At 47.1% G+C, this 26822-nt stretch overlaps 1 protein-coding gene across 1 annotated transcript in view; it reads right to left on the bottom strand.

The window, feature by feature from the left end:
* Positions 1-26822, bottom strand: part of STARD8 (StAR related lipid transfer domain containing 8) — a 131472-nt gene that overhangs the window by 80623 nt on the left and 24027 nt on the right. The window contains exon 4 of the mRNA XM_067548323.1: positions 17952-17985. Coding sequence (XP_067404424.1) covers positions 17952-17985 — 34 coding nt within the window. The remainder of the gene's footprint in view (positions 1-17951; positions 17986-26822) is intronic.

Raw genomic sequence — 26822 nt, 5'->3', positions numbered from 1 at the left:
GTGGATGGGGGAGGCTCTCTATAGAGCCCTGAGCGGATCCATAAATGTGGATCCGCATCCACGGCAATCACCTTACCCCGGGCCCCCGTCCGCAGTGTGGTGATCTGTATCTGCAGCTCTGGGGCCCCCAAACCCCTCCAGGCAGCTGCCCAACAGCTGATCAGAATGCTGGAGAGCCCCACAGAACAGCTGATTCCGAAGGGGCTACCCTGTCCGCGCCAATCAACTGTTCCACAGGGGCTCCCCTGCCGGCTGCTGGGCTCCCTGCTGGCCAGCAGAGAAGCCTCCCGAACAGATGATCAGCGGCCATCAGGGGAGCCCGGGAGCCCCCCCCCACCCAAGAGCTGCTCAGCAGGGCTCCTCTGCTGGCCACCAATTAGCTGCTCTGCTGGGCTTCCCCTGCTAACCACCGATCAGCTGTTCTGCAGGGCTCCCCTGCTGACCTGGGAGCCCAACAGAACAGCTGACTGGAGGACAGCTCCCACCCAGGATCTCACAGATAGGGAAGCAGCCTCAAAGGCTATGAGCTGCAGAGAGCTGCTTCCCTGTCACTGAGATCCGCATCTGCTCCGCTATCTGCCAAAATATGATCGCGGATATCCGCATCCATATCCGTGGATCCATATAAAGCGGATATCCAAGGATTTGCAGGGCTCTAGTTCTCTGGCCTGCAAAGTGCCATGTGATCATGATGGTACCTTCTGACCTTAAAGTCTATGAGGGAAGCCAAAGGCATTTACATGACTAGTTAGTAGCAGGCGGTTAGCCAAGTAAAGTATAATGTGCAGGAAGTCCCCATCCTCCTGATCCCTCTTGCAATGTGGTGTGATCTCTTTGTGCGCAGATACAACCCTTGATGATTAACGTAGGCAGGGTACTTCCTCTGTCCAAGCTAACTGTTTAGAACTCTTACATGCAGGACGAGAGAGAGAGAGAGGATCAGATGCCTGGCGAAATAAAAAAAAGTTTTTGAAACAAATACTTTCCATCTAAGGATCTCAAAGCACTTTTCAAACATTATTACTTGAGGCTGCCAGCTCCTCTGGGAAGTAGATCAGTATTGTTATCTCCATTATACTGAGGTACAAAGAAGGAGCACGTGATTTACCCAAAGCCACACAGTAAGTCAGTAGCAGCAGACGAAGGAGGAGAATTTAGGAGTCCTGACTCCCAGTCTTGTGTTCTAACCACCATCAAAGTCATCTGAACATTGCAGAAAGGTCTGTGGCTGGATTTCAGTGGAGTTTCTACTGATGATTGCCCTCCAGCTTCCCTATAATTAAGGATAAGCTGTATTCAAAGGGGGACACTGTCATACAGCGCACTTTTAACCCCACTGCGCATTCTCCCTTCCGGTTGACAACACACCTAAAAAGTGATCATGAAAGGGTGCCCTCTTCTGGCCAAGTCACACATTAGTCTACACTAAATAAAACCCTGCCAAACACAAAAGTCAAAACAAACAAACCAAGGAAACACACAATGGAATATCCATGGGAAACATATCTGGCCATCCACCTTTATAAACAAAAACAAAACCAATGTGTCTGTGATAAACAAGCCGTCCACCAGTTGTGGGACTGTCATTATCCGGCTCATCTCCTCCTACAATTCTGGGGACAAAAACCAAAACATGCTACAAACTGCTCAGTAAGGTGTATATATAAAACTTGGTCAGCGGGAATGAGAAAACCAGAAGTGGGTGTTTTGGGCTAAGCTGCTCCGTGTGCGTGTTTGGTCTTAGCTGACTAGGTAAATAAAGCAACTCTTATTAATGTATAATTCACATTTTGCTAGCAACGCAGAACAAAGACAATCCCTGTGTCAACACAAGCACTAGGGTAGCACAGCTGCATCTGGGCTCAAATGCTTGTTAAGGCTGCATCCCCTCTCCTGAAAAGAGGGCCCTATTTGTTCCTTGCCCCTTTGACTGCAGAGCAGTTGTTAGACACTTGCTTAATTTGAAGCCACAAACATACATCTCACTCTTCCCCCTCCCCTCTGCACACCCTGGGCCCAGTCACAAGCATTTCAGAGGCTGGCTTTTATTTGCAAAAAGCCACTACTCCAACTTTTATTGTGGTGGCTCTTTGGACTTTTGCATGTCTCCAACAAAGCCAAAGACACCCAGACACAGATGCAAGTATCCCAGCACAGGGAATACAGGTGACCATTACCTACAAGCATCACTCCGTAGCTGCCAATGGCGGTACTGCTGGGAATTTTGTTACAGCATGGAGGATATGTCTGTATTTCAAGGGACACACAGATAAATGGGAGTAACCAGATGGTCAGGCAATGGGGTACTATTCATAAGCGAAGAGCGCAATGAGCCGGGTTTGGTATCATACACACAGTTACTGGGGCTCTTAAAAGTACAATCCATTACAGAGAAGATATTTGGATCAAGGGGCTTGGTAATGGGCTACTGGTCTTTTAATGTGAAATTCACTGTGACCACAGTCCTAATCTTAGCATACTCTTGTTCATATCTAGCATGCAGATGAATACACATGAGAATTCTTCCCACAATCTCAATTAGCTCCCTGCTCCTCTCTCTCCCCACACTCTCAGGTCTGTGTGTTGCGCAGACAATGATAGACACTGGGAGGGGATGGGCAGGTGTATGCACTTCATCCAGATTAGTTTGATAACAGTAACATTCAGCACGTCTACCTCCCCTCTCCTTTGAGGAGCTCAAAGCTCTGGGCAAACATTATTGCATTCTCCTGTGAAGTTGGTCCCCATCACACAGAAGGGGAAACAGAGGCAAAGAGGTAAAGTGACATGCCACAGATCACACAGAGAGTGGTGACAGAGCCACTTCCCTGATGCCTCAGCCAGTGCCCTAACACAGTGGTTCTCAACCTTTGGGGGCTCAGGACCCATTTATAACCCTTGGAGGCCAGTCACAACCCAGTAAATGGCTTTATTACAAAAAACATCTGGCTTACTAAAGATTCTTACCCATGATAACTAACATACCCATTAACACAATGAGTACTAAATAAGTACACTTTGCATACCATAGTGGCAGCTCCTGTCCCGCAGGACTGGCTGGGCTCAGCACCCCACTGCATAGTACCACCCAGCACCACTCACTCAAATTTGGCCTGGCCAGCCCATGACAGAGGGGCTGAGACAAACCTGCGTTGTGATGTGACCCCATGCACCAAGTTACAACAGCTGGAGCTGAGCCCAACCAGCCCCACGGGACCAGAGCCACTAGAGCCGCTGTTGCGAGTGGAGTGCAGGGCAGGCTCTGAACACCCCCCATTAGGTCCTCGCACATCCTGAGGACAGTACCCGACTTCCTTCTCCATCCTCTCCCCCAGGCTTCCCACACAATACTTGGACACATTCTGGCAACCTGATCTTGGGTCGCAACCCACGGATTGAGAAACCCTGCCCTAATACACCAGACCGTGCTTTCTCTCTAGCTTTTAAATGACAAACATGTTGGAGCTTCCTTTCTTCCCTTGAGAAACTACTCCACAATCTAAGAGCAAGTCTACACTACAAAATTAAATCAACCTAATTTAGTTGACATACAGCCACCGCAGTAATTGAATCGGTTTTGCACGTCCACACTACGCTTCTTTTGTCGGCGGTGTGCATCCTCACCAGGAACGCTTGCCCTGATTTAACTGCCAGTGTGGGACATTGTGGAATGGTTTCTGAAAGGCAGCAACAGTCAATGTAAGCAACCCAGTGTCTACACTGACACTGTGTCAACCTAACTACATCCACATAAGCGCTACACCTCTCACAGAGGTGGAATTATTATGTCGATGTGGTGGGCAAATTACATCAGTGGAAGCCACATTTTAGTGTAGACGCTTACAGAGTTAGGTCGACATAAGCTGGATTTACTACAGCAATGGACGAACCCCTTCCATCAGTGTAGTAAGTGTCTACACTACAGATCTACAGAGGTGCAGTTACAGCATTGCAGCTGTCGCGTTTCTAATGTAGACACACATTGAGCACCCCTTACAAATGCTCTTTCTCCTTGAGGTTTACACCCTTCAGATACAGAGAGATGGCTTTCAGAGCACACAAGAGTGATTTGTTTTTGCGATACACATTGGCTTTGTAGAATAATGGTTACATTTCTTTCCCCCAAAAGCAAAGGAAAGAAGGGCAAAAATTAGACTTTGTGACTGCAAGGGTCTCACATGCTGGGCATGAATTTATTGGCACTAGAATCCTCACAAACTGTCCAGGCAGCAAAGACACAAACACAGACCCTAAAGCAAATAACAGGAGAAGAAAGGAATATTTCTTCAAAACTGTTGGGCCAAATCTATCTCAGTGGATTCCAGGGACCAGGCATAAATTTGGTTCATTCTACCTCAATTCAACAGGCACCAGTTTCATTCTTTGGCAGTACTGACAACAGCAGAAATACACCAGGCATGCCTGGTGACCCTCTTACCAAGCCAATGGCATTTTGAGGGCATCGGATGATGGGTATTTCAGTGAGTTCTCATTGCTACATCTCATTATGCCGGAAATCTCAGCATTTGCATTTTGACCCCATCCGTTTGCTTCCATCAGGAATTAGTCAAGAATCAATTCCCCAGTTTCCAAAGGAGTGGGAGGGAAGAGAGAGAGACAGACATACAACAGCATCATTCATAGGGTTTGATTTCATGTAACAAGGGTCCTGTGTCTTTTCTAGCGCACAAGGCGATTGAAACAGCAGCCACAGATCTCTGCGAAACAGCAGGAATTCAGCCGAGGAATCTGGATTATGCAGCCCCTGCTGAACTAGAATAAAATGTCTCCAACCACTGCCAGAGGGACAAATTACTGAGCAAAGAGAGAGGCAGCAACCAGCTCGGTCACCCCAAACTCATCTGTTCCAAGATCCTGAGAGAGGTTGCTGCTGAATTCAGGTGTGAACTGCCCCTGAAATAGCACACCAATGGTTGTCCAAAAGGACCACCAGAGGCAAGGGGATGACGAAGAAGCAAATCCAAAGCATCTTAGGTCTCAACTGGGCTGCAGCTGACCAGTCAAAATAACCTGGTGTGGGAAGTGGTTATTGTGTTTTGCAATCAGGTGACCACAAAAGTGACCCACCTGGAGCATGGTAAAAAAGGGAAACGTTGTGAGGGAAGGAAGCTGAGACTGGTTTATTGTTCCCAGGGTAATGGGGGTGGTTTGCAGGTCTAAGGCAGTGTTTTTCAAACCCTGGTCTATGGTCAGGAAACAGAGTCCATATTTATCAAGATAAATGAAAAGGAACAGCCACAAAGCAGATGAGATGTTGGCTAATCCCATAAAAATCCTTGAACGGGGTCTATCTGGCTTGGGAGCAGTGATGACTTCTGAATAACATATCCTCAATAAGGAGGGACATGCTGACCCGTGGAGCACCAGTGCCAGGTCATTCCAGCACACACTCCTGCCTCTCCGAGCACCCTCTATTTCCAGCAAGGGTGGCCATCACTCCTCACTGTGAACATCCAGAACCACTTCACACTGAAATGAAGTCCTAGCACTAAAAAATGACTGAGATCCAAAATGCCAAGCCTGGAAGTTGCAGAAAACTGCAGGCCTGTTAAAGAAATCTAGCCTACAGCATGTCATGCTGCATCCTCTGCCGCATCCATAGCTGCGTCATTCTGCGTGTTTGACCCACCTCTGGGCCTAGACACACAAGGGATTAATGGAAACATTCTTTCAGGATCCAGGAACATCACACACACAGGTTTTACAGATTTGGTTATTTCAGTGGCAAATTTCTTTAGGATCTCCTTATTCTCCTTCCTTTGTTTCTCCTTCCCCCTGGCAGCCTAACATTTCCTTCCAGATGAGGAGAGTTATAATCGGTCTCTTCCACAACATGTCTATGCAATTCGTGAGGGGGTCAAATGACAGCAACAGAAGTTATTCATGCTCCTCCAGGGCGGTGGGAGCAGGTACTAGACACAGACTCTTCACCGAGCACTAGAGTGGTTGAGAAACAGAAAAAAAATGATGTTGAGAAAAAATTCAGTTTCCCCACAGTACAGGAGTCAAAATGGATCAATATTCCTGTTTAGTTTTTGCAAAATTTTTCCCAGTGTTTTTAATCTATACATTTTTATCAAAACTTTTACTAAAATAATTTTCAAAATCATTATCAAAATTTGTTTCCCAAAACTCGGGGGGTGGGGGGGTACTAAAAATGGGGTTCTAACACAATGTTACAAATTATTTTAAAAGGTCAATAAAAGCTAGATAAAAAATGTCACGACATTTCACAAAATACAGAAAATATTGATGTCAAATGTTTTCATGAAAAGTTTTGCTTTAAAACAGTTTTTGTAAATGAAAAAGCTTTATATGTACATTTCTGAACTAAATTCATTGATTATACTCCATCTTAGAGGTGAAAATCCTGGTAGCCATAGGTGCTGGAACTACAGCTGCTGGGGGTGCGGGAGCTTGAAGTGGTTTCCATTAAGTACAGGGTTTACAATTTGGTTCAGTGGCTTTCAGCACCTCCACTATACACATTGTTCCAGCACCCTGCTAGTAGCTAAAGTATGTATCTCACAATGCATCGAGTCTAGACAGGACAGATAAAGGGGAGATGTGGTCATCTACAAATACACTGGTAGGGGGAACAGGGAGGATAGGAACCAAGTATTCTGCAAGAATGTTTTCCACTGGATGGAAAGCTGGACCCAAAGTACAATGCTTATATGAAGGGTATCAAGATTGCAAACTCAGTGTACAGGGGAGGGGTACAGTGGATAGTTATAATGAGAGAAAGTCGAAAATTTTCCAATTGAACAGTTTTTTGTTAAAAATGTTGATTTGACAAAATCAATATGTTTTGCAGGAACTTCCCACTGAAGATCCATGAGTGGCATGTCATGTGGGGAAGGGAGGATAACACATCACAAAAACACTGTTCCTGCTCGCGAAGAGCTAACAACCCCCCACCCCCTTCACCATCTATGAAACACACCCTCAGCCTTTTCCAGAGACCCTCTCAAACAGCGGTCTTCTGCAGCGTGCCCAAAAAGTCACTACCTTTGAGCTATTTCAGACCAAAGGGAGAAAGAAGTTCCAGAGTTTCAGAGACTTCACCAAGACGCCCTGCCATCAGCTGCCCTCTCGCTTTTATATTTCAGCCTGCTTTTTCAATCCAGCACCATTTCAATTGCTCCTAAGCCTCCCCCTCTCCATCTAGAGCTCCTGCTCTTGCAGCCACTCCATACTTCGGAGCTACACGCCCACCTGCCATGCTTGCATGCCTTCTTCCCCCAATCCTCCATATGCCACCCTCCAGAGGGCTGCACATCTGAGTAGCCCGCAAACCCCCTCCCCAAATCATCAGGTCCCCACTGAGAGGGTGCTGTGCAAAATGTGCACAAAGCCCCTCCACTCTAACTTCACCCTGAGTGCCTTATGAATGTGCCTACAACATCCAGGCTATTCTACCAACTGTAGATTCCCACCACACTTCGTGAGCCTGCTGGAGCCAAAGTTCCCTAGCGACGTTACTAAAGGGAATGTTAGTAAGTTTGATAGTTTGCCATTAATCAAATAAATGCTGGTCCTGGACATGTGCTCTCTGCTGAAGTTTGTCTCTCTTCTTTCCTCTGTTCTGATACAAAGCCGTGAAAAAGATGGCAGAAGGCTTTAGAACAGTTTAACATCTTGATTTTTATGGAGCCATAATTTAGAAACTATTCATCTGAGTCACTTCAGATTTTCTAGAAAGCCCCTACATTCATCCCAGATATAATGTATGAATTTTGAGGCTCATATGATTTTTTTTTGCTGGGGGTGGGGCAGATTTTAGACTGGGGATCCAGAGTGCCAAAAAACAAACTTATAATAAACGCACCATTCAGGCTTTATTCAGGAGCAGCTGCCATCACTCCATAATACTTTATAGCTTAGATGCATACTACACTGCAATGGATTTGTCAGCCTGGCAGCTAGCTGCTGGGCACTCGTTCCAGAACTAAATGTATTTTAAAATGGTCTGAAATCCCTTCACCCCAGCACACAGTAAAATCTGACATTTCCTAACACTGAACAGTCCTCATGTCACAGTCTGTTTGTACAGCAGGAATTGCTTTAGCAACGTCAGCCTCCAAGAGGGATTTAAAACCAAAACATGGGTCAGAGTCCACATCCATCCCCCCAAGTCCCTTCTCCATCCTCCACCCCAATCTCCAGCAAGTCCAGGACTCTTCCTTTGATTCTCCTTCCCCTGCTGCCTCCCACGTTCTTCAGATCTAAAATGGACCGAAGAAACATATGGAAACTGGAAAGTGCCCAGTTCAGACACGTGGCACTGATAGAGGAAATAGCACAAATAACCTCCAGACCCTGTCACGCTGCAGGGCTGCTGGCAGACAGGACAAGGCAGATACCGATAAGAGAGAAAGAGTGAAAGAGGGGAGAGGCAGATCCCGGGTCAGAAGGAAGGGCAGATGTTGAATGAGAGACAGAGGGATGGACAGACGTTGATAGGATAGATAGATACAGGGACAGTAACTGCGGGACAGACAAAGACAGAGCCTCTTAGGACAGAAGGTAGGACAGACATTGAGATATATAGGGATGGGCACTCGGGCAGGGGGAAGGACAGACAGAGGAAGGCAGTGATGGAGAGTCAGAGGGAAAGACAGACAGACAGACGAAGGCAGTGATGCAGGGTCAGGCGGGGGGGGGGGGGAGGAAGGACAGACAGACAAGGGAAGGCAGTGATGGAGAGTCAGAGGGAAAGACAGACAGACAGACGGGGGGAGGCAGATCCTGAGGCGGGCCAGGCACTGCGGGAGAGAGGGACGGACAGACAGAGGGGCGGGCGGTGCTCTGCTCACCTGGCCCCGGCTCTCGGCCGCCCCCTCTCCGGCCCCACCGCCCCCACGTGCAGGGCGCCGCGGCCGCGGCTCTCTGGAAGCGGAGCTTGAAGGACCTTCTGCTCCAGGGCGAGGGGCGGCCGGGCTCAGTCCGCTGCCGGCTCGGGCTCCCCATCAGCGCCGCGGGCCGAGTGCGGCGCGGCCAGGGCGAGCCGGCCCCTCCCCTGCTGCTGCCCACGCGCTGCCCCGGCTCCGCTGCTCGCCTGGACCCGCCCGGGATGGGGCAGGGCCGAGCGCAGCGGGCATCTCCGCCAGCCCCAGGGCAGCCGCCTTCTGCCGGGCCCGGGCCCTCCGCCTCCGCGCTCCTCGCTCATCTCTCGGCTCCCGCCCACAGCAAAGTCCCTGCCGAGGTTCCCTCCGGTGCCCGGCCCTGCCCGCTTCAGAGCCCTGCCCCAGCCGCACGGCGCGGCCAGGCGGGGCACGGGCGAGCAACAGCGGCCAGGGAACGGGACGCCGAGCCTGGGCTCCCAGCCCGGGGTGCTCCGGTGCCCGCCCACTGCGCTGCCAGGAGCTGACCAGCCAGCCCCCAGCCCTTACATTTCCATCCGCAACCGTGGGCCCATGTCATTTCCCCAGACCCCCACCCAAAACATTTCCCTCACTCATAATCCACAGCCCCAGCTAAGCAAAGCAAGGAGGAGGGTGCTGGAAAACTTACTCCGGGGGTTGAAGGGTACTTGTATATTTCGGTGTCACCCCTGTGTGTCTGAACAGTTATAAAGCTTTAACTGTTTGAATCTCACTGTCGACTGTCATTAAATAATTACTATCTCATCGCCTGTAATTTCCCACACTGGTGAACATTTAAATTGGGGGGAAAATTGCTTTAAAATAAATATTTTTTAAAATATAATTTTAATTATATTAATATAGAAATTATAGAAACTAAAACTCAGATTCTGCCAAGCCTCTCTCTGCCACGCATTCAAGCTGCCATTCTAAGGCCCAGCCCTTTAATTTTCCTTGACCTCATTTCTTCCCTTTCTAGCTCATGCATCATCTTCTAGAACATGCAACAAGCTCCTTTTTTCCTGTAGGCAAGGCTCATTGTTGATGGTACTTCCTCTTCATTACAGGACTCAACAATGACAGGAGTTTTTTTGTTACGGAGGAGTCCTCCAAGGCCCAGTCACAGCCCTCCATGTTCTCTGCTGTGCTTTCCCACTGCCCCATGCTCTCACATTGCAGTCATGCTCCTGCTGAGGCCAAGGAAAACTTTCACATCCTTTCAACATACGTCCTTACAGGGGCGAGGGGCTCACTGAACAATGAAATGGGTCAGACCCCATGGGCCAAGCATGCTGCTTCTGTATCATCTCAGCTCCTGCCAGGTCAGCGTGCTAAGCAACAGACCTGGATCAGGAGTCAAATCCAAGTTTCCCAATTGGCAACCCAGAGCATGCATCATGAGGCCACCACAACTGTGAGAATTATGGGTTATTTCTCTTATATACCATCCATCCCAAAGTGTATTCAACAGCATCTTAGCTTCTCTGGGCACGTCTCCACTGAAAGAAAAAAATGTGTGCTTTAACTTGGGTTACCTTGCCTCAGGTAGGTAAATCACATTAATACAACAGTTAAGACACAGCAACTCGGTTTTTAACTCAAGTTAGCATCTCAAGCTCAACCTGAGGCTCAACCATCAGGTTTAACTGCAGCTGCTAAACCAAATTAAAAATGAGTGGTTGTGTTTTCACTGCTACTTTAATCTGAGTTAGTTAACCCAAGTTAAAATCATACTTATTTCTGCAGCGAAGACATACACCAACATTGCTCTGAATACCATGCAACACTCCCTAACACTCAGATGTTTTAGGCCAATGAATCATCTCCCAAAGGAAGTCGTAGGATTACCAGCACTTAGGACATTTAAGACTGGACTGAAGAACATTTCTGTTGACAAGTGCATGGAGTAGACCATGTTGGACCAGTCTTTAACCATGTCTGCTTTTCTTTGATCTTATTGGAATATTCTGAATAACTCTAGACCAGTGGTTTTCAACCTTTTTTCATTTGTGAACCCGTAAAAAATTTCAAATGGAGGTGAGGACCCCTTTGGAAATCTTAGACATAGTCTGTGGACCCCCAGGGGTCCACCAACCACAGGTTGAAAACCATAGCTCTATACCCATGCACTACAGTATTACAAAGCACCCACAAATTGAGTAACTGTACAGGCCAATATAGAAGATGTCTCCCCAGGCAGAAGTAGGAATGGATCATTCCTGTAACAGTGTCCAGAGAGAAGACACTATGTTCTTTTGCATTTTTTTTAATGCAGATTATTTGTAGAGGCTCTTCCCATAGAAAAACATGCAGTCAGAAAGAGTCAAAGATGTCCAACCCCCAGCTAGGAAGTTCCCAAGACACTGGGGGAGCAAATGGTCTTACCAGGAGGGTCTTGTTTCAGGTCTCACTAAAACACAGCAGAAGGGCTTGGAAGTTTCTTTTTTAACAAAAGGTGCCAGAGTTTCAGAATGACTCATCAGCTGAGCATAAGGTTGACCACACAAATTGAGACAGAAAGAAGAGGAAAGAGAATTGAAATTCCCTTTCATCACATGTCAAGTCAAACAGCAGCATCAAAACCACTAATAATCACATTCAGCTCATTTTTTCCCTACCTCTGCAACTGGAACCCAGACTAATGACTGTATTTTCCCACTATGTAACAAGCACCTTTTTTGAAAAAAAAATGTTCAAAAGTTCAAATGGAAATTGGTCATCATTTCAAATGTTTCCCAGCCCCACATGTAATGAGTTTGTTCGGCTCTTTCCAATTGACTCTGCCTTTTGTGACGTTTGCGTTCAGTTGTTGCCTTAGCTTTGTAGTCAAAGGCACTCAGAAAGTCAGAATGAGATTTGACCCTTTTTTTGTGTGGAATTGCTTATCATCCCATTACAGCCAAATGCAAACCTGGTTGCCACCATGATCTTTTGCTGTGGTCAATCTCAAAATTTCATTCTTTTTGCCAGTTAGACTAATGCCCAATCATCATGACCCACTTCAGCCATCACTCAGTTGCATCCAGTCTGTGCCTAGGTCAGTGACAGAAGCATTAAAAACGCAAATTCACAGACAGAGAGAGAAAGAAACGGTTCTCTTTTCCCAGTGACTTGAGACCAGCACCCAGCCACAATCTATTCTTAGCTTCCTGTTCAAACAATGACTCAGACCAAATCCCAACCATTCTCTTCGGACAACTCAACCCTGTAACACAATTAAACAAATGCACAATGCCGTAGCTTGGAGAGTGAATGAAGACGTGGTCAGGGACAAAAATAAAAAGTCCATATACCTGAGCCAGGAGGCCGGAACCTGGAGAAGACTCCCCAAAGCTCATGTATAAATATAGAGAGCGCATAACCCAGCTGTGATGATATACAACTCACATTTTCATTTAGCTATTTTGGAATGGTATAAATACAACCCTAGTTTTTGTTAAAGGGGCTCAGCTGAGCACATACTGATCCATTCCCTTTGTGTGTTATTTCAGAGAGCTCTGCTGAAAGTAACCCACTTTGGGGAATCACAGTTGCTTGTTATAATATTTTTGTTTAAAAGACATTATTGTTAGACATCACCTTGTCATCAGCCTTAGGGCTACCTTAGGGCTGCTATTTACAGCCACTTGCGAGGGCAGGTAGAAATTGCCCTCCTTGTAGAGAATGTTCCCAAACCTAGTTTCTTGGACAAACAATATTATATAGATGTGTTTGTATTTAGAGTGTGGCCTGTGTGTAATTCTTTCCTTCTTGTTTTGCCCAGAACAATAGATGGAAAGTTTGGTTAATGTCATTAAGGAAGTGAAGGGGTAGGAGACCTATGAAAATGCAGCCTCAGACCTTGAACAGAATCTGGCTGAAAGGATAGGCTTGGTGCCAGGAGAGCTCATGTTTTATGTGTGAGAAACAGGCGCAGAGCTGCCGTGTAAGACAGGAACATAGCAAAAGAGAAGAGAGAGAGGGAGAACGCTCTACTGGGAAAGGTAGAAGCTAATGGGACTGGGCAAAGAGGTAGTAGGCTTAGTTCATAGTGTCTGGGGATGGGAGGGTCCATAGCAGAATGATTGCTATGCGGACTGTTTAGCTAATATCCTGGCGGTTAGTGGATGGCTCTAGCTATTTCGGTCTCAGGATAAAATTATGTTGTCTAGAGGATAGGGAGCTCAGGGGATTAGCATTGATATCTGAAATGTTTCATCTCACTGGACCCTATCCAGGCAGGTTAGTAGCAATGGCTGTTTGGTGGCCTGTGTGAAATTTAGTGGGAGTTTCAGTCCTGTTCTTAATGGATGAAAACCCCCCCATCACAATAAACATTGATTGTCCCTCCTCCTTCTGGCAATCTCAGCAGAGTAGCCCCAGATTGAATGAGCTACAAAGACTTGAACCCTCCACCCCGAAAAAACATAGGGGGAGGAATACAGATTTTCATTACTGACAGAGAGGGCTTTGATCACGTCATATCCAGCTATTCTGTGAAACAACAACAATGGGAAATCCACAGAACAGGAGTTCAGTTAGAGGGGTCACTGCAGCATGACCAGCTGATCTCAGGATCCTGCATATTATAAGTAAGAGTTTTAAAAGAAGGAATTTGAGCACTGTTTTTGTTGTGGAACAGGAAATGAACGGCCCAGCAAGCCAATCCAGGTAGTTTTCCAGGGGAAATGGGCAGGATTATGGAGGAGAGAGTATTATGCCATGTTCTGCAGAGGATGGAAGGACTAGGATGGACACTCCCTTACTCAGCTACAATGTGTGAACATGGAACAACTTCCCACCTCCCCTTGACAGCAAGCGGCCTCTCACTTCCTTAAACCTGCTTCTTTCACAGAGCTCACCCACAATGCCGTCATAACCTCTTGCTTTGAACTGCTGTCCTGTCTAACATCCGTGCCCACTAAGATTTACAGATGGGCCTAAACTGCAAAGTTTTGATACAGAGCCCATCTCCTCCCAATGTTCAGGCAGGATCCCTCATTAGATTAAAAACTCCTCAGAGCAGGGAACTCCTTTTGTAACTACGGCTGCCACAATGACTGAACTACTATTGCCAGGCTGCTTCTTAAACCCTTGGGATTCAGGCCTGGGCTTCTCCACTGTGGCTCTTCTCTCCTGAAATATCAGTAGCGGTACCTGTATCTTCTTGGTAAATATATAGGACATAAAGCCTCAAGCCTGCATTTTAACAGGCCAGATTTCAGTGTTTCTTTTACTAACCTTGTCCCTTGGTCTGTGATACCAGTCTGCAGATGAAATGTGGAGTGAATGATACAGAAATAGCCAACCAAGGCCTCAATCGATCCATATAACTGTATACAACACACATTCAAATTCTCCAATACAAAAATAAAGAGCCGCTCGTCTAAGAGAGAGGTTTTATTGATCCTGTGATCTGATCCAAAGACGAACAACTTTGTGCAGCTCCTCATTAGTGTCCCTCTAGTGGCCAGCTCCAAACTATAGGCTGGAACTGACCAGGCTGGCATGTGCAGAGATGGCAGGGAACATGCAGAGCGGGAGCATTGTGAAATTAAAGGTAGTGCTTTTCTAGTTTAACTAGAAAAGCACATTTGCCAGGAAGCCCTGATTCTACAGACATCTTTAACAAAGAAATACCAGTGTCATCCTTACCCTGCCCAAAAAGTCTTAATTGTGGATGGGATTTGTTTGCTGGGGCAAAATATCTCGCTGGCCCTTTCACTTGCACACAGGGCTCTTTAACCTCCCTTAACAAGCTCTCCATATTCATGTTGTTAATCTCGCCAGTGAAAAGGTGACTAGAGACCACCCAGGATTACCCTCCAGTGCCATTCACAAAGCACCCCTTGTTAGCCGGAGCTTTCCTGTGCTTTCCACCAGCTAGGGCTCAGAGCTAAATCTAACCCTTTAGTGACTGAAAAACAAGCAAGGTCATTGCCCTGCAATTATGAAAACTACCTCGGAGATCCCCACACACATCCCATGGGCTGGCTGCAGTAATGTGTTTCCTGTTTCACTCTGGAACAGAGTCCAGCCATCAGTGAGCTCCTTCCTCCCCCTCCCCTTTTCTGCTGCTGCCCCTAGATAAATTTAAAGGGATTTCTCTTGACCTTTTCTGTGTAAAAAAAAGAGGAGAGAATGTGGCTTCAGGATGCTCCAGAGTCCCTGTAACTATTTCCAGGTCTGCTAAAATTGACCTCGTATAAGGAAGCCACAAGGTGAGGAGGGTGCATGCCAGCCTCTCACACTGGAGGATGCTCACCATGCAGCCAGAGCCAACAGCTACATCTACTCCAGAAAATCTCAGAGCTGTCATTTTCCCTCAGCACAGTTCCATAGGTGGGAGCAAAGGGAGAAGCTGCAGATAAGGGGCAGGTGGTTTTACCCTAGCAGGTTTGGAGGACTTGATGGTAAAACCTTTGCACTTTGTCTGCACTCACCCTTGCTCCTAGCTGCACCAGTGGAGAATTACAGGCCCAACTTTCACCAGGGCAAATGCAGCCAACCAGCCATACATCACAAAAGAGAAAAAAATATTCATTGTGAACCTGGCAAGATAAAAGAAGCCAAGTATGATAACAAAACAAATCAATGTACATCTCAGCCTTAGAGTTACTGACATCTGGGCTATTCCTCTGCATCAACGGACTTTACAACCAGTGCAGACAGAGGGTGAGCAGAGTGCATTTCCTCACACCTGATATCCATCAGCATGGAGTACTAGCAGCTCAGGCTAAAGGTGTGTAAATCCTTGCACACCCAAAGAGCCCAGTGACTCCAGAAGGAATTTTGGGTGTGCCTGGAATGCAGATTGGACCTTGAATGATGGCTCTCGATATTTTTGGGCAGGAGTGCTACTTTACCAGGGTGAGGCCCTCAGCTTTTAAGGCGCTGAGGACTTCCCATGAGGTGCTGGGCATTGTCAACTCCCATTTAAGCGGAAGGGAGTGAGGGTGCTCAGTATCTGGCAGGATCAAGCCTTAACTCCTCAGAAGTCTGGACCAGCAAGCTCCAGCTGCCTTTCAGCTCTGCAGGCTGCCTGTGCTCATGCACAGCCTGAGCCCCATGGTGGGTTCATGTACACCCAGCAGAATGGCAGGTGGGCAGTGGCAATGCACTGGGTCCCCTCACTAAGCTGGGGGGGAGCCTAGTCTACCAGTCACTGAACAAACATTCATTAGCTAGTATCTGTGCAGCACTTGGGCAATGCAAAGCTCCTGTAAACAAACTCAATATCATTTAAAGCCTTACCTATGAGACCAGGCATGTGTTGCCCATCACTTAGGAAGCAACACATGATTTGTACCAGGGAGCAGCGATGCCCACTGGTGCAAATAGAAGCAAACTCCGATAGCAGCAGCTTTCCGACTGCTGCTTCGGCAAAGGCAACATAAGCAGCAGAAAGGGCTGGTGCCTCTTAAGATGCCTTTGTAAGTCCCCACAAAACAGAGAAACCCCAGAATCGGCGACTTTCCCCTCTCCTCTCTGATAGCCCAATCTAGGCCTCTTTCTGAGAACTCTGGGTTCCACTAAACCAGGGTTTTAAACTGGTTACTCTCAAAGACACTGGTTCAGCTGGTTGTAATCTCTCTCTCTCTCACACTCACACTCACACACACACGAAAATCCCAAAATGAAGACATCTCCTTTAGTCCTTTTATCCTTCCCTTAAACAGCAGGCTGCTAACTCCAAGCCCTTAATCTTCATTTGTTACCCATTTCAGAATCCCTTTTGGTTTGTCAGTGTCTTCCTTGAATCAGGACCCCGTGAATGAAAATACAATACAACATTTGGCCCTTCTTTAGTGCCATCCATCCAAGGGCCTCAAAACACACTAGAACAAGTTCTTCATTTCAAAACCCATTATTCAGATAGGGAATTTGAAGCTCAAAGCGAAGTGATTTGTCCTAGGTCACATAGTGAATCAATGGCAGAGTCAGGAACAGAATTTAGGGGGCCTGGCTTCAGGTTGGCAGCTTGTGACCACAGGTCACCACCCCATCCCCTGCGGTTTGTCACATGCAGTCACTCCAAGGCCACAGTGAGGAAGTTTTCACTGATGTTGCACATTGTGAGCTGAGGAAGCATGTTCACCCCAGCATATCTCCAAAACAAAGAGGACCAGAGGACCCTAGTCTGGGTTAGCTCCTACCCTTGATCTTTTACCTTTTCTGGCAACTGAAAAAGGCAACTGATTAGGGGCAAAGGTAGCCTGCTTTTATTCCTCACACATACAACAGCGGCAAGTGATCCTGAGAAGCTGTGGGTGTAATGTTCTGTTATTTCTGGATGCTGCTGATCGGTGCTCTTTAAATATGCCAAGCTGTGGCCTTCAAAATGGAGAACTTTGTCCTTCCTTAAGGTGAGGCAGTTTCTACATGCTGTCGTTGCCAATAAGTTCATCCGCAGAGCAGCAATTGTTCACAATTAAATCAGCGAGAAGGGGAAAGAAAGAGCAAACATTTGCTGACCGAGGTAGAGTTAACACTTTAAAATAGACCTCTGTGTGTCTGCAACTACTGCAGGACAAATAAGGGAAGGGGCACTTCTCCATTCCTGCTGCTAAAATCAGCATTTCCCCTTGCACAAAATGGAAGGGATTCCACCCATTTTGCTGACAATTGAAGAAACTTTATAGGTGAATCAGTCATTTCTCTTAGGAAGGGCATGGGCTGCAGGGACTAGGCTGGTGGGTGGGCACAGTTTGGGATAACAAGACGGGAGGCTGAGGCACACAGGTTCTCTAGCACCCCCATAGGGCTTTGTGCTTGAGATGACATGTCGCCTTTATAAGAAAACTTTCAAATCTGGTTACCTGGTCAACTACCCTAAGGCATAGCGGTGTGTGGGGAAACAGACAGAGGGAGCGGAGGAAAGAACCTGAAAGGGAAACCAGAGATTCGCAGAGAGGCTGAAAACCAGAAAGTACACTACTGTAATATCCCAAGTCACTGCACTGGAAAGGGAAAGATGTCCTTGATTATACGCCTCTGCATATATCCTGGGAACCCCATCACCAAAATTCAGATCAAGAGGCAACAATGAATATATTCTTGCTGAAACATGCCATCTCCACTTACCTGCATCCCTTTTATCCTCTAGTAATGTGAAACACTGTAAAAACAAAAACAAAAAGACAAGAAATCATTTTACAATCTCTTTAATATTCCTGGTCATGAACCGCTAAAATGTGTGTGTCTTCATCACGCTAGACCAACTAAAGCTCTCCCAGATGAGGGCAGCTGGGATCCTGGATCAGATTATAAACTGAGTCTACATGATGGAATTAAGTGGTGTTTGCGGGAAGTAAGATAAGGAAAGGATCCCCAAGGAGGCGCTGTAATAGAAGCAGGGTTTCATTAACTGGCTTTTGCTAGAGTAGGTAACAACATGCCCACCAGATCTGAGCACAGCCAGGAGGTGCCAGCACATGAAGGAGGAGAACAATTTGCAGAAGGCAACATTCCATATAGAGTAAAATCATTTCAGCAGGCAAAAGCAACAGGAACTGAATTTCAGAAGGGCAGGAAGAGATACGGGGCTGAGGTCAATGATTATCTCTCCTCCATGCTCCGTGGAGTCGAGCGTGCTGTGGGAAGCTCAACACATTTAGCATTAAAGGGGAGATACTTTGGGAATGGAAGCATCATTTTCCTTCTCAGGACCATGAGAACAATACTAGGGACAGGACAGATGTTTCACAATGATGGGTAACTCCACTGGTTCCAGTGCATTAGTCAGAAGTAAACAGGACACAAGACGGAGGGAGAACTATAGCGAATGGAACACACCTGCTTTGGGACTCTAGAAACATTATGTTCAATTTTAGGTCTGAAAATTACTATGGGATTTGCCTGAAAAGCTTTCACCGAGGTGTTTCCATCACATGATGGAAAAGCAGCAGCAGGGGGCTTGGAACTGAATAAGAGATGAATGAGCCACACAGGGAAAGCAAGTGAAGAGACTTGCAAAACAGAGGGGAGCAGCAGGGGGGAGACAATTTGGGAAATGGACCCTTGTATTACAGGGTTTTTTTCCCAAGCCACTACAATTCTATGGCCAGGTGTAGCTACAATGTTTTTCCAGCATAGCTGTGTCAGTTAGATGTGTCAGTCAAGCCCCTAACTTTTACAGCTATGCTAGCAACGTCCCCCCACGTAGACTTAGCTTATACCAGCAAAAGAACTCCTTTGGCCAGTACAGACAGAGGGGGGCTGTAGCTACCGGCAAAGCCTTTCTGATGTAGGCTAGCCTTAAATGGAAAGACAGACACCAAGGGAGTGAAAGACAAAGAGGAAGGATGTGGTTTATTGCTTTGTTCTAAAAGACAACCTCCATTGGCTCTGAGTCTCTCTGGCCACTGGGTGCCGCTTGTGAGCCATAGCATGTGTAGCTGTGCCTTGCTGCTGCTTCCACAGCTCTGCAAACCTCCCGTCCTCCCCAGAGCTGCTGCAGGCAGCTTCTCTCAGGCAGGCTGCCTTTGCAACCTCCATCTGCGCCCTGAAAATGTGACTGTCCAATCAGAACGCCTGCTTGTTTTGTCCTGCTTCTCCTCCAGCCATGGCTTTTGGTGCCCAGCGACCCAAGTGGGCACTGCACTGACGCAGGCTGTGTCAAAAGGCCCGTTCTCTGTATCCCAGACCCAGAGCCTTAGGCGACTCCCTCACCCTAGTCCCTAATCCCACAGCATTTCAGTCACCTGCCAGGAGGAGCTCTCACTCCAGGCACACTTGAGGGATTGGCTCTGTGATGTGCTGGTAGGCAGAGACCTGCCAGTAAAGAGACACACACCCACTGTAACAATCCATGGCCACAGGCTAAGATGCCAGTCACCAGCTGAACCACATGGATGCAGCGCTTCGACTACGATTCATATCCCTCCCCTCTTAACACAGGCCTCCAGTCTTCCCCAGCTAGCAGCCCCATGGCAGCTGGAGTAGCTCATACACCCTCTTTTCAGGCATCCCGCCACTAGAGGGTAAGACCATTATAAACTTATGAGCACCTGAGTAGGTTTGACATAGCCCAGCCACTAAAGAGCCGTAGGAAACACATGCCGCCCCCACCACCGCTCCGGTGCATTACCCTTGCCCTAGTGGTTACTAAACTTTTTCCTCAAAGCTGGCAGTTTACCAGACTAAGGCCTCAGCTACACCAGCCTGTGCCCATTGCATCCCATTCAACCTGCTCTAACCCACAGCAGAAGTTGGGCTGCTCCAAATCCCAGCTCGGTTGCAAGAAACCCATGCTGCACTGTAGGCAAGAGCGCCCAGAGGGGTAGAAGGCAAGCAGAGATGGTGCACTGACGCTTAGTATTAGGACATGGAAAGGGGAAGCCAAGAGTATATGATGCCACCACATTTCTGGGGAGATCCGGTGTCCCACAGAGCAGGGCTTGCAAGACATCCATGACTCCTTAGACCATTTTTACAGCCCATGAGAAATCATGTCCTGTTCCAATACACCAGCGTGTTTTGGGGTTGGAATATCACCACACTGCATGATGCACAAGTTAGGCTCAGGAGACATACTCAGGAAGAACGACGGCTGCTAGAATAGCAGTCCCAAAGTCTAATATACAGCTGCTGGGCGTAAAGCAGTGCCTGAAAACTGCATCACATCTCTTCCCTGGGAGCAGAACCAAGGTCACCCCACATGGGAAAAGGGTGCAAATGCATAAGAAGCACCTGGAATGGAATGAAGAACGATGTGTATTTGGATACTGAGCCACCAAGCCTTGAACACTTGGACTGAATTATTTAAGGAGCCCTTTTCCCTTCCTGCCGGTCATCATCAGGGAATTTCAACTCAGCTAGAGCTCTGGGACTCAATTAATCCCTGAATCAAAAATACCCACCCCTGGATTAACTCCACTGGTGTCAAACCTGGGGTCCTCAAACAGAACTAGTGAAGACCCCCCCTCTCACTCTCCCCCCAGCCCACCTTCCCCTCTCGTGGCTCCCGCAGCAAAGGACTAAATGTTGTAATATTTATTGCTATCGGATGGCTGTTTGGGGGAACTGTCTCAAATGAGTTGGTGGGGTCTCAGCCCAGTCTGTTGCAGACACTTGTCCACTGCACTAAGAAACAGCAGCACTATTAACACTGACTCCCTCTCTGGCATATTCAGCAGAGAGGCCAAGGAATGAAGGAGCCATGAAGGCTCAGCTTCCTTCTAGCCCTTGGGTCAGGCCACATTCAACCAGGTCTACGCTAGGGCTCCAACAGGCTTTCAGAGCGGTTATAAAATGTCCCCAGAATAGACAGGCCCCTATTGCCTCAGAGAAGGCCTCTGGGTTCTCACAGGTCGTGTCTCCTGCTGCCCATGCAACTGCGCAAGCAGGAGCTGGTGAGCAGGGGATGTCCACATTTTAATCATAGTAGCAGGCTCTGGAGGTGGAGGGCAGAATGGCGTCTCCAAGCACAGAAAGCCAGGGATAAAAGAAATAAGAGAAAAGAAAGGAAAACACAGCCCAGCCTCCTTTGCTAGGCTCAGTTATTGGAGCGATTTTGCCTGCATTCTGTTCTTTCAGGTTTGTCATGAATGCAGCAGCCCCTTTGATGATGAAGGGGCCGCATGCTGCTTTCTCACATCCCCAAGAGCTGGGCTGATGTCCCTGGCACAGGCACAAAGAGCACAGAACTTGCTCTCCATTCATTGCCGGACGGTTTCTGCAGGCATAAATAAATGGAGCTAAATCTCATCGGAACAGAAGAGATGACCCAAAATGGAATGGCTCTAGCTGAGATACCCCCGGGCACAGGTCAAGATGGGGTGATCTACGGCACTGCCTGGGGTGCTGCAGTTATGGGGGGGATGGAAACTCATGGCACTGACCATGATACTGCACATAGGGTGTGAGGGGACCCAGGGCACTGCCCTAAGGTATGAGAGGTAAACAGAGATCCCCAGTAACCATTCCTTCCCTTGGGCAGAAGCCCAAGCAGGAGGCACCAACGCCCACCCTCCTCCAGTCCCTTTAGGGTCCCCACAATTCTCACACGCACCCCCTACTTCATCACAGTAGGAGGCCCAAGCCAAATCACACCAGATGTTCTTGCAGGGCCTTGGGGACAATGTTAGGAATGTTACATTCTGGTGAGTCTGACTTTCCCACAAACCAGCAGGGACCCTTCTTCCTGTCTGGGGCACTGGGGCTTAGGGATAGCACACAGGAAGAGGTGCTTAACCACTTCACTTCTGCTGTGTTACTCGCAGCAAGATCTGGGCTCTGCAAACTCAAGAAGGAGCACCGTGAAGTGAAGGCAGTAAGGTTATCGCTGGGTTTCCAGAAAAAGGCCGTGCACAAATAAGCGTAAGCACGTGTGTTGGGTTACAGCAGTCCTTGGATTTATTTGGAATTTCTGAATCCTTCCCTCATTGGTGAGAAATAGGATAAGCTTCGCTATCTCTAGCCTGTTTTCCTTTGTCCAATCCTGAGCTGCCAGGAAAAGCCCACGAAGAAGCAGTACCCCTTCTGCAGCAGTACAAATGAATTAATTATAGTCAAAGCTGAAAAGGTTTGGATGGTTAGTTAAGCACCAGGACTTAACTAACCAGGATAGCTTCTTTCATCTAAAAGGATCCCGTAAGCTTTATAAACTTCAGTCATACACACACACATAGTAATCACTTAGCCCTCCATTGACATGCAGCCAGCTCTGGGGATGTTGGCTGAACAGCATACAGCAATGAGAAGGGGATATCAGTCCCTTAGGATATAATAAGCATTAAGCTACTCCAATGTTGAGGGCATCCCCCTCCCAGTGTTCCATGGCTTCCTTTCCCCTGCAATCTTCCAACCAGCTCTAACTCCATCTCTCAATGCAATGGGGTTACAAAGCCAACCGTGGAGCCCAGTGCATTTTTTCCATGTCAGTGGATTTCTAGGGATTCTTCTGTTGCTTGGTTACTTGTTAGAAAAAACACAACACCCATGGCTCCTGGGACCAGGGAGAACAAGATAAACCAAGAGAACGTTAGCCCTAATGCTTGTCCCAGACCCTCAGTGTTTCTGGTTGGAAATATTAAGAAAGAGGTGGTGTACTCTGCCCCATCTGCTTTCTGAATGCACAGCTGTTCCCAGAAGCAGCACAGGGGTGAGCAACTTACTCAGGCTACTAAGTTTTTTTTTTTTTTTTTTGGGAGGATGTGTTGCTCAGTATTTTTAGATTTAAGCTTGGCGCAAATCAAGTCTGACTTACTATTGTGGAGTGGGGAAGTGATTAAAACGAGGGCAGGGGAGAGAAGAGGGCTTGGGTGGCTGTGAACCCAAGGAGAGCAAAGACGGGGTAGAGGGAAGAAAAGAGAAAAACAACTGTCCCCACCAGATTATCCCATGCAAGGGGTGAAAGAAAGTCTGGATAGCACCCAAGTCAGGAAAACACATCCAAAGGGGATACAGGTCCTGAGTTTGAGAGCAGGCACTTGCAGTGTCTAACACTGATCCCTTCACAAATCCTAGCCTCTTTGTTGACAGACTTTGTGCCACTCCAGACGCAACGCAAACCTCAAGGGCTGAACAAGCAATGAAGCACACGTTCCAAAAGCATCACGCTTGGATAGAGGAGCTCATTTACCAACAAGACATCAAACTGAAGCGAAGTCAAACTGAAGGCCTGAGCTAAGAATTGGTGTGTTGGCCCCAGTGTCCTGGATAAATTCCCTCATTGGGAAATTCTATTCCACTCTCCCAATATTCACTCTGCAGATGCAGTGGAAGGAGATGCTCTACTTACACCTATTAGGGTCTAAAACTATTTTAACCAAAACCAGTTCCTATGGGATCTTGCCAAAAGAGGGAGAATCAAACCACAGCTCACTAGGGCTCATTCCCCTTCTATCTCTGGGCAAAGTCTGCCCAGTTTGAACAGCACCTAATGGTTTTATCTAAAGGAACTCCTAGGTGACAGGTTCCTCAGAGTTCTGCTCTGCCCCCGTGAAGCCAGGGCATGTTCCTAACCTCAGGTTCCTGACAGGTAATGAAGTTTCAGAGGCCAGCAAGAGATCAGCACAGTACTTAAACAGAGCCATATAAATTAGTGGTTAGACCATATCAGGTGGTCCCTCAAGAGTCTGGGTTTGTTTATATTTAAAAAAATCAACTACTCACTAGAGCTGCAAGATGGCAGAAAGAGAATCTGAAAATACTCTTAAGATAAAGCAAATTCAATTGGTGGTAATCATGCCCCCGTGAAGACATTTGCTGCCAACACTCATGCAGAATGAGACGGTGACGCAAATACTCATGCGAATACTTGCATTAATAGGCAAACCAGAAAGTGTTCACACAGCTATGATATGGGGTCAGGATTCTGCCAATCAAAGCAGAAACAATACCATGCAACTCAGGTGGTCAATCAAACAGCACAAATAGCTTACTAATAAGTAGCTCAGCATTGCACAGGATTGGGCCTTTGATGCGCTATTGCAGCTGAACTCTGCAGTAAAAGAGATGAAGTGATACGGCATCTTATTTCTCCAAGGAAGAACATTCCCATAGGTTGCTAGCATGGGAAAGCTTCTATTTAGGCTGTTAATATTATTTCTGGTTTGACCCTTAGAGAAATATGTTTCTTCTGCACTGAGTGCAAGCTGAGACCCCAAGAACAACCATCTCTGACACTGACCTACTGTGTGGCCATGGGGAAAAACACTTTGCTTCATTGTGCCTCAGTTTCTCCATCTGTAAGATGGGGATCATAGTACTTAGCTCTGCAGGATTAATGAGTAGTGCCTGTAGAGAACGCCCTTCGGAGAAAGCAAGGACTAAGAAATTGTGAAGTATAATTAATTAATTCTACAAAGATCATGTTTACCTTCAACTCCCTCGGTGGTGGTATGTGTAGCATGTGCATTTTACCTTGACATGAGCACTAACTGCTATAGCCTGGTATAAGGTAATGGTTGGAAAGGATTTTAGTGTATCCTACAATCAGTTGGAAGCCTCTGTAACCTGCGCCCCCAGAATCCCCACTATCTCTCAGTCACACGTGTCATTCCATTGCACATGCAGCAATACAGCATATCTAACACCACAATAACACCATTAGAGAGATGGAAGTGTGTTAAAGAGACAGATGAAGAACTCGACCCAAACCAAAACTGCCACCTGCCATAAGAAACGTTGCCCAGGAAATTTTTGGCATCAGTTACTCCAGTGTAATTCTAATTGTAGTCACCGAGTTACTCCAGATTTATATGTTTGTGGCCCAAATCAGATTCTGGCCAAAACTGTTGTGGCATACATGGCATGGGGCCATGCTCCTAAAACTTCCTCCAGTGCCATCTACCCAGCTGTTCACTGAAAACGTGAGGTGCTTCTCAGACAGGATTTTGAGGAAGAAAACAAAACTGTAGAATACTGCACAGTATAAACAAGACACAGGGGAATTCAAACAGTCACAGGTTCTCTTAGGAGGGAGCTGAACACACAAACATTTAGTGTGTCTTCACCTGTTCCAAGGGGACAACTTAGGGTGTGCAGCAATAAATGGTTCACAGATATTTGCACCATTAGAGAGCATCCGTGTGGATCTGAGTGTGCCCATAAAGAGAATATTTATCTGGGATCTCCATACAGAAGGGTGAGTGACTGAAACCAATGTGCCACAGGAGAGAGTGAGACGGAGTCATTTTCTACAGTAATGTCCAAATCAGAGGACGGGCGAGGAAGAAATTTCCTCCAACTATCAGAAATTATCCAAGGCTTTTCCATTTAAAAAAAAACAAAAAACAAAAAAAAACAGCAAGGAAAATTTTTGCCTAATCCTGGGAGAAAGGAGACAACAGAAATGAGATTACCGTTCATAAAAACTGCCATCAGATCCGTAATGGACATGGGGAGATAAAGCCCAAATACAGCATGAAGGCACGTGGTAGGCAGAGCGGGCCTGTCTATGACAGAGACCTGTATGTAGGATTTACCATGCAAATCAATGACTGAATTTTTAATCCCTGAATTTGAGTGTGTCTGTACATATGCCTGAATACCTGGGTCTATCCATACAGTGTTTGCATGCCTGCCTGGAGTACCCACACATGCATGTAATCCATAAAGTGCATGAGGCTGTGTGTAGAGTCTCTGAATCTATCCACATCCGGCTGGATTTTCAGCGGTGCTCAGCACCTCTCACTGTTCTCTGTGGAAGCTGTTGAGTGCTGAGCACTTTGGAAAATTGGGCTATAATGCATATGTCTCTCCATACAGAACACGCACATGCATCTGTGTATACTGTATCTGCATTTAATCATATAGTGCATGTGTGTGCGCACACATGTATAGATGCCTTAGAAGCACACCAATACCCAAACTCAGGCACTGCCAGACACCCCCAGCCATTCCCGCAGATCTCTTTCCTGAAAGTTGACAGGGAGTCTGAAAGCCTGGACAAGATTTAAATGGATAGTTTCTTACCTTTGCTTTTTTGAAGCAAGCCCAGAAAAAATCCAGTAATGGCATGATGGGCAGTGTGGGGGAAATCTGTAGGCCAGCCCCCTTGCACAGTCATCTATAACGGAAAGAGCCCCCAGCCAGGGGGAGAACCCTTCCCGTCAGATCCATAAGTGGCTCCCTTGCAGCACAGAGCTGCTGGGCAGAGAGTTTCAACCAGGAGAGAACTGCTGTAACAGGGAGAGAGGGAGGGACAGAAGGAGGGAGGAGTGCCCAGGGAGGCGGGCCGGAAGATTCAAACCCTGCACCGTTATTCTGTAGGCTAGAAATAGGCTTGGATGCCAATTGAAATTCCCTGGACATTATGAGTTTTAAAAAGACATGGGCTTTCCTTCCTGTCTCTTTAATGCACCATTCAGCATTCCACATTCCCATCCCCAGGCAGCCAGAGAGAGCAAGGGAAGAGAAAGAAGGAACTACAAAGCAAAAGAAATGAGACCTTCAGTGCCAAAGACAAACACAGGGCATTTGAAAATCCAAACCCCACAAGGTTTAGAT

Source organism: Emydura macquarii, unplaced genomic scaffold (genome assembly GCF_026122565.2).
Source record: "Emydura macquarii macquarii isolate MOO-44397 ecotype Brisbane River unplaced genomic scaffold, CSIRO-AGI_Emac_v2 contig_1253, whole genome shotgun sequence".
In the NCBI taxonomy this organism is placed as follows: Eukaryota; Metazoa; Chordata; order Testudines; family Chelidae; genus Emydura; species Emydura macquarii.
Note: the sequence above shows the minus strand (reverse complement) of the source record. Positions and strands in the feature narration are given on the sequence as shown.